The sequence below is a fragment of the Macrobrachium nipponense genome, chromosome 13, assembly GCF_015104395.2.
Source record: "Macrobrachium nipponense isolate FS-2020 chromosome 13, ASM1510439v2, whole genome shotgun sequence".
Classification (NCBI taxonomy): Eukaryota; Metazoa; Arthropoda; class Malacostraca; order Decapoda; family Palaemonidae; genus Macrobrachium; species Macrobrachium nipponense.
In genome coordinates this window covers 60204642-60213438 of record NC_087206.1, presented here as the reverse complement: position 1 = coordinate 60213438, position 8797 = coordinate 60204642, and the positions used below count along the sequence as shown (strand labels likewise).

General features: G+C 34.9%; 1 protein-coding gene and 1 long non-coding RNA gene across 4 annotated transcripts in view; both read left to right on the top strand.

Moving 5' to 3' along the window:
• Window positions 1-8797, top strand: part of LOC135225818 (uncharacterized) — a 160694-nt gene that overhangs the window by 50554 nt on the left and 101343 nt on the right. The window contains exons 2-3 of one of the 3 annotated variants that reach the window (XM_064265345.1): window positions 2221-3034; window positions 4957-5683. The exons of the other annotated variants lie outside the window; for them this stretch is intronic. Of the exons in view, the coding sequence (XP_064121415.1) occupies window positions 2221-3034; window positions 4957-5407 (1265 nt within the window). The 3' untranslated portion in view covers window positions 5408-5683. Of the gene's footprint in view, window positions 1-2220; window positions 3035-4956; window positions 5684-8797 lie in introns of those variants that run through there. 3 annotated transcript variants of the gene reach the window in all.
• Window positions 5687-7582, top strand: LOC135225822 (uncharacterized). Its single transcript, XR_010317093.1, has 2 exons — window positions 5687-6670; window positions 7344-7582. It is a non-coding gene; the product is annotated as an uncharacterized LOC135225822 (long non-coding RNA).

Below are 8797 nucleotides of genomic sequence, written 5' to 3'. Positions count from 1 at the left end.
CACCTTTCTATTCGTGTTTCGTTGGTTGTAAGTCAACTCTCTGCTCTATATACTAAGAGTGAGGCTCCCCATGCTGTTTTAAGTACTTCGACTTTATATGCATATGGTCATAGTTGTATTGTTATAACAAAGCATTGAGAATTTTTTTAATGATCTTTGCGTTCTCAATTTCATGTTTCTTAAGCACTGATATAGTAACCCAACATAATCCCTGTTTTCTCCAAACACCTTTCTCTTGCTGTACTTGAAATAACTGTCATTCATCATTTATAGCGCATGCATTGTCCCTAAAACCCATCTCTGTCAATTCCCTCCTTTATCATTTTATCTAGATAGATTGCAAATAACAGACACTTGTTGGAGCACCCTGACGTATCCCAACAGTATTATTGCTGATTTCAGCATGCTCTTTGAACAAGCATGGATCTTATGTAGGGCCTTTAACATAATCTTTCCACAACCTTTCTCTTTGAGACACTCAATTAACTTTTCTCTTGGCACATGGTCGTATTCTTTACTAAAATATACAAATAAAGCATACGGTTTCTTTTTCTTGGAGAGTGCATAGTCCATCATAAACCTTAAGGATCAGCTGATGTGCTCAATATACCCTCTTACCTTTTTTGGGCCGCAGTCTGACATTATTTATACTAAGCCACAGATTTAATCGTCTCGTTAACAACGCAACATAAATTCTGCCAAAGTGTTCATTATCCTTATGCACCTATCATTCCCACAGTCGATTCTATTACCTGATTTGAAAAGAGTAACCAACCTGTTATGGCAAGAAGCAAAATGATACACAAAGTTACAAAATAAAAAGTTGAAAATGGTGAGGAAAAAAGTCAACCAAGTCAATGACAATAGCTAAAATATACCTGGGCATACACAAACGTAGCTTTTCCCCTTATTCATGCTTTTCACTGTCATGTCTCTTGACAAGTGACAGGATCGTCTAACATAGGAATTTTAGGTGGCAAAGCTATATCAGGTGGTTGGTTATTGTTTGCATAAGTGGGATCAAGGTTAAAAATGCTCTCAAAATGTAACTTGAATTGAACATCATCTGGCTGATTATTTTTATAATTTATTACATTCCCTTTCCAGTTAATTGATTTTCAAATAAATTTTGGATCATTCCTTTCAAATATTCTTTTCTTGGCCTCATCTTGCGCTGGATGACGGAGAAAAATGAGATTAATGACGCAGTGCTAATAATAATCTTAATTCAGGCAGATGTCTAACAGGCAAGGTAGTCTTCTTTGAACTGCCCACTTCTGCCGGCACTCGTTCCTTCAAGACATTGTGTCACTACGACAGAATAAGACAACCGCCAAATAGTAATGAAGAAAACGACTATTTATATAATTTACAATACATGATTTACTACTGGGTAACAAATAGATTTACCCAAAAGGAAAGAAAATAACGGCTCATATAATTACAACACATAACGAAAGAAACAGATTATTCTCAACAATAGGTCACTTCCGAGAAGCCCACAGAATTTACAACATTCCTTTTTTTATTGGAAAGATAAATGTAATAAACGTTTGCTTCTGTTATTATTCAAACAGGCAAAAAAAGGTGATTGAATTTTAAGGATTGAATTTTGGAAAAGCTGGAGAAGCCGTAGTAGTACGTACCCCGTCCCGTAACGTAACGTAATCATGTGATTACGTTACCCCGTAACGTAATCAACATGATGGTAAAGAAAAATGCTGCCCATTTCCTCAAACTTATTCCCAAGATTAACGTAATGCCAAATGGTACCTGAGCTCCGAAGTTTACGTCATGGATCGAGGCTATTAGCAATATATCAGTATCATAACCATAACAAACCAAAAAAGGCAAGTATTCAGGGGAGTTATCTGTAAAGGATGCGATTATTCTTCACATACTTCATCGAAAATATGCTTTGCTAAGATAATTTAAGTGGTTGGCAGTTATAAACAGTTTTCTCTATTATTTCTAATTTCTTGTACGAACGACGGAGTGGGTCAGAGATAAAGCGCAAATTTTTGGAAATGTATCGCTAGCCTGACTATCAGACCTTTCACTGAAACAGAAAAAGTTCGGAAATGAACATAACTGTAATTACATTACTTATTAAATACTCAAATGTAGTTAAAAGGTAATAGAAATATATCAGAGGTAATACAACAGAGATGAAAAATTATCTATACCACATACCACGTAATTTTTTCCATTCCTTTGCAGTGTCACTTTCAACAAATGTGTCGGACCCCAAGAGTATCATTACGGAGGATCATGTTAAGAAAGCTCTCATAGCAGACAAGGGAATCCAGGCTGTCTTAAAATGCTGGAAGGTCGCTGATTTCACCAAACGAGGGGATAACTATGCCTGTGAAGTAACAAGTGTAGAAGTCAAATATTCTTTGAATGATAAGGAAGAGTGTGAGGTCACTTATGTAGTAAAACTAAATCCTCATAGGAATTTTGGAGATTTCCAAGAGGTAGCACCATTTTTCTTTGAAAAGGAGGGCAAATTTTATGAAGAACTTGTGCCAGCGTTGAATGAAGCACTGATGTCTGCAGGCCAAAAGCCTCTTCCCTTTGCTAAGTGTTTCCTTGTTTCCTTAGAAGAGGGAAAAGAACAACTTTATTTTGAAGATCTAAGAGCAAGAGGTTTCAAAATGTTTGACAGGAGGAAAGGAATGGATAAATATCATGTTGCTCTCGTCATTTCCGAGCTTGCCAGACTGCACGGTGCATCTTATCTCCTGACAAAGAAGGTTCTGAAAGGAGAGTCTGCCGGAGGAAGATATGAATTTATTACAAAAGATCTTTTGGATTTTACCCCAAATACCAAAGAATTATTTCTGTCATGGATAGAGAGGGGTGTTGATACCGGGGTAATGATGCTAGATAGAATTGGTGGTTATGAAAGTGCCAGTGCTTGGCTGAAGTCCATGAAATCTGAAGTTGAAAATGTTTTATCATCAGGAATACAAAGTACAAGATTCAACAGCATATGCCATGGGGACTGCTGGAACAACAATCTTCTATTTAGGTAAGATAAACAATATTGCTTATCGAATCCGAAACCCGTGAAAACATATCCCTTCCTACTATCTGTTTCACCCTTTACAATGCCAGCAAACAATAAAAAGTCAGGCTCCCATATGTTATTTTTCACATCAGAACAGTGGATGTTATAAGCTTTTGTTTGTCTAATTCTGAATGTTGACCTATGTATGATGAAAGTATTAGTTTTTAGCATTTTGTATGTTAACTCTCTTCAATAGAAGAGTAGCCTAAGGAATAGTGTCTTTTATGACAAAATCTCTATTCCAGCTGCTTAATCTGCCTTCATGAAAAGAAGGGAAACTGTTTTTCCTGCTCTCTGAACATACCTAAGTTGCTAAAACTAATAGCTCTTAAAGTATTCCTGGAGTCATTTTCTGTAAGCATTCTTCTTCAGGGAAAAGAAATAATTTCTTTTACTAAACAGCTTACTCAGTAAATCACTAACATAAAAAGACGAAAAATTTTACGCAATTTTACAAATTCTCTGCATAAGTAACAAATGAAAATTTTTTTTTAATAAGAAGCCTTAATCTTCCCAGTTATAATTGACGGTCACAAATTACCCTTCTTACAGGCACAACATATTTAAGGTAACAAGAATAGCAACATAGCAGTGACGGACCAATAAAATTTAGCCGGAAATCTTGTATTGAACTAATTTCCTTTTTAGATTTCGGCAGATAATGGTTAATAAAATTCCTTTTCAAATCTTGTGGGTGAATATTTAAGTTTTATGTATTCGAAGACATAAAATAAAATCAAGTGTTGAGGTGTAGGAGGCTAGATACTTAGCATCATGTTTAGGTTTTTAAGTGATCAAAGACAGAGTTGTTGTTGCTAGTGTTGTTTTAGTGAATTAACATCTATTATGTCTAATGGCCCACAACATGATGTTCTTGGACCTTCATTGCTTTCAAACTTTTCAAATGGATTGATTGTTGATATAAGAATGGATATTAATTGTTTGCAAAATGCAGTCTATTAATATCCTTAACCCACTCCCGCTAAACCAATAATTAGGATACTGTTCTTACGATCTGGATGAGACTGGAAAGGGATGCAGTCACGAGAGTGTTAGCCTGGATCCCAATCCCAGAATCCTAGGCACATTGATTAACTGTTTTCAGAAGTGAAACTTTCAGATTCTAAAAGGTTGCTTATACCCTTCCTATAGGTATTTAAAACTCCAAGAGAATATTTGATAAATTATTTCCATTTTGCCTTAAAAACCGAGCTGTTGCACTGAATAAATATGCCAAAGGCACTATTATGTTATAGGAGTTAAATAAAAAAAAGGTAGTCAGGGATCAAATTAAGCAATAATTGAAGAACAAGATAATAATGATAATAATAATAATAATAATAATAATAATAATAATAATAATAATAATAATAATAATAATAATAATAATATTACACAAAGAGCTTACAAATAACTGAATAAAAGATTATGATGATAAGAATTAATGATAGTGATAAATAATAAGAAAATTACATTAGTAATTAGACAATTTTAACAACTTGATAACTAGGGCAAACCATCCAAGTTTCAGGGGGTTTCAAAGATTTGTTAGTTTCATCTTTGAAATATCTATAATACAAAAGCTAATTCGATTTATGTAATTTTGAGTCAGGTGTAAAAGTACCAATCCGATGGATTTTGGCAAAGAGTGTGAAATCAGTTTACTGAGTAGTTTTTACAGGTTTGAAGTACGTATATAGACTATTTTTGATTGTGGACGTAGGTGCTACAGAACCAAAGTACCATAAATATTTTGTAGAATTTGCCTTACATCAGGGTCCCATTGTTTTAAACGACTGGAACCTTTATAACTGCACTGAGAATAAAGTTATAATGATATACATTTCTGATTTTCTAATACGTTTAAAATACTGAATTTTCAGATATAATGCTGAAGGTCGTCCAATGGAAGTTATGTTGTTAGACCTTCAATTGTGTCGTGAAGCTTCTGTTGCAAGTGATCTGAATTACTTGCTGTGTACAAGTGTCAACGGAGACGTGAGGAAACCAAATCTCCGTCATTTCCTGTCTCTGTATCATTCAACCTACAAGGAAGTCCTAGAAGGGGGCGATATGCCCATGCATTTTACTATTGAAGAACTCGTGGAGGAATACAGAGACAAGAATAAATTTGGATTGCTCTTTGCCTTGGTTATCATACCAATGATGTTGACAGAACCGGAGGAAGTTCCAGAAATGTCAGACACAGACATTGAAACTCTTATGAACGACTTTAGAGCAATAGCTTTAGACAAGCTCAAAACAAACCCCTTGTTTAAACCTCGCTTCCTGTCAATTTTTGACGAGTTTATGGAAACAGGCCTCATCGCATGATTTTTACTATAGACCAGATTCAATTCCGTCAATGAATGACCCTCGGAAGATATGGCGTGCCAAATCTGTTTAATAATTCTACTTTATGATTTTTGCAAATCATTAATTAAATTTTACTAAACCACGTAATATGCTGAGGGAATTGATGTGTGATAAGTAACGACATTCTAAGGTTTTACGTTGCAGTTTGATCAGAAAAACAAATTTATTCGTCTTAAATAATTGATATCTGCTATAAAAGAGCGCCCGCAAGCCTCACTTGGTGTGTGTGTGTGTGCTATTAGATAGCTATTCCTCCTGGGACTTATAACATTCATATGATACTAACAATGCTATAGAGTGACAAATTTAAAAAGTCATGGGGATGCTGTAACGGCTAAATGGATTCGTTCGAATTTGCATCATTACTGAGGGATGCTAGGGTAATCAAAACAATAGGAAATCTTATGTGCTTATTATGTCCTTGCATAATAAGCATATCTATATAATATATGTACGTATATATATGTATGCATATGTATATGTATATATATATATATATATATATATATATATATATATATACGCATATATATATGTATATATATATATATATATATATATATATATATATATATATATATATATATATATATATATATATATGCTGTATAGAAGGAGGATGGAGCGATTAGGCCAACGTGAATAAAGTACCTCACAATCAAATGTACTATTTACATTTTTAAGAAAAAAAATGCACGTTACATTGAATCCTATTCCCTCCCTATCAATGGTATTCATTGGACACTGATAAAAAATAGAGAAAAAGAAATGTAAGCTTAACTGAATCTTCCCTTGCCTGATTCACTTGACCCCCTTCCGTCCACACGTCACAGGTTGCTGTGACCTTCCTCTACCAACATCCATCGCGTATAAGCATGATAACGGATATTTTTAAATTACCCTTACAAAAAAACTTAGCCTTAAAATGCATATGTTTATAGAACAATTTCTACCCAAAATTACATTTTGTATTATTCCCCAAAATATTTGCATAAACTCATGTTACACCCTATATACATTTCTCAGATCACGTTCTCCTACATGCAGTTCAAACAGTTGTAAATTTCGTTTGTTGAGACTTGAATTCCAGAACTTTCCTAGTTTATGCGGAATGGGCAGCGATTCAGGCAAAGCAGACAGGTCAACAGAACCTTCCTTCCTAGACCTATGAGTGCGCTCTCCATCCTTTGTTGAACAGTCAATGCGGCTGTCAAATATAAAGTGAGTCATTGTTGTGTTAGGACACATTTCCTTGGCTTTTATAAGTACTTCATTAATACTCCACCAAAGCTTGGAAAGATAGACATTTGGGGAAGCTGGTGTACATTAGACATGAAATCAGTGAAAATGCGCATTTATTGAGAATTGTTTGGAGAATATTGATAGTCATCCAAAGTTAGATTTTTTCCAGTTCTGTCATCAATTGTGCTTTCTGGGGTTTAGTTGTAATATTTCCATAAAAAAGCAGGCTTGATGTAAGAAGATTATGAGTGTACACATCATCTTAAGACATGCCACGCAGAAGTGCAATCTCCCCTTCACATAGTTAGGTGCTTTGTTTATTTGGATCTTGGGTTTATTAGGAAGATACTGTGTATCAAGTGAAGGCAAGTTTGCCTTTGATATTGTCTCATTGATTTTTTGGACTTAATCACAACCTTCACATTTCGGAAATTGATGTAAGCTGCCATTCCATTCTCCAATGCTTTTAGGAGTCTTACCTCAATTGAATTTCTTGAGATTTGCTTTGTTACAATATTGTGAAGTGGTACTTTTGACACTGAAATTATGAATGAGTTTCCTCGTTCACTGACAAAGTCCCATAGCTTTTCCCATTCCTATCAAATATCAATCCATTCCAACCTGAAAGATCATGTTGTATTGATGTTTCCAGATGATCCATGAGCCGTGCACTTGTGAGGGACTGGAGAAGATTTGTTACTGAAATTATTTCATGAAATAAAAGGTCAAACCCAGCCACAGAAGCAATATTTCCAGTCATTCCTACAACTACATGACCACGGGGACCCTTTACAAAGCTGGTCAATAACCTTTGCCACAGCAGAAAATACTGCTCCTGGTTGATCTTTTGCAATGAAATGTCCCGTGCAGAATTTGTTGTTTCAGTCTTTGGGTATATCGTATAATGCTAAATAAAATCTCAATCAATCATCAAGCACTAGGGTGCATTCCCATGCATTTTAAAGCTCGTTTGAATCAGAAATCTTATCATCAAGTTTATAATCAACCTGGCTTACATTTTTGTTTAAGGACTCCCCAACTTGTCTGAGCACATCCAGATTCTTAACCTTTGCAGCTAGTTCTGCAGTAGTAATGTGTGAGGAGAAAAACAATTCGGCTTCATTTTTCTAGGATTGGGAGAAAATTGAATTTTTTCACCATACTGATCAGCATTATATATCTGAAAACATAGTGTGTCATCTAAATCACATATACTTATACGTATGCCTGAAATATGTCTCAAACAGTGAAGCCAAACTCACGTTGTAAGAAAGGGTCGATGAGTTCTAATGTTTTTACAAAAAGATCTTGTTCAACTAAAGTACTAGATTTGACAGTTTCATCAAGAGAGCTACTGCAGCATTGTGTCGTCTCTAGTTCACTATGAAGCGTTTAAGACAGACCTTGTGGTAGTAAATATCTTCATTTTTGAAATGTCTAGTAGCAATAAAAATTGCTTCAGTAGCATTTTGCTCACTAATTTGAAACTTGCTCAAAATTACTTGATTAACTTTCATCCTTTCACTGTCACATACAGTACTTATTAGTTAGGGTCTTTTCCATGACTGGATTTTTCCTTTGGCCTAACATCATTGGGCTTAACATGCTAGAAGATGTTTCATTTTCAGCTTCACATGAAGTTTCGGCATCACTGGTTAGAGTTTCTACATCATCTTCTATTTGTTTCAGTATCTTACTGATGTGATAAGCATAAGGTATAGCTACCTCCTCTTCTCTTTTCAGTCTTTTAGTAACAATGTCCTTTCTTATATATGCAGCATGTTTCATGCTCCTCCGTCCATCCTCCGATAGATGTGTGTTTTTATTTCATGCTTCTGGCAGATAATGCATTTGAAAGCATCAAATTCATTTAAGGTATTTTCCATCAACAGTATCCCTTGTTGATGTTCTTGTTGAGAAGGCTTTTGGTTTGTACTTTCAGCCATTGTAAACTCAGTTACTCAGTATATCTGAAACAGATAAAAACAAACATATGTTGATGGTGAAGACAGCGGCTATAGCTACCAAACACTTCTACAAAACACAAAATTGCCCACTATTACAGTCCTCTTAAGATATTGATAAATCAAATATATTGGAGACTTA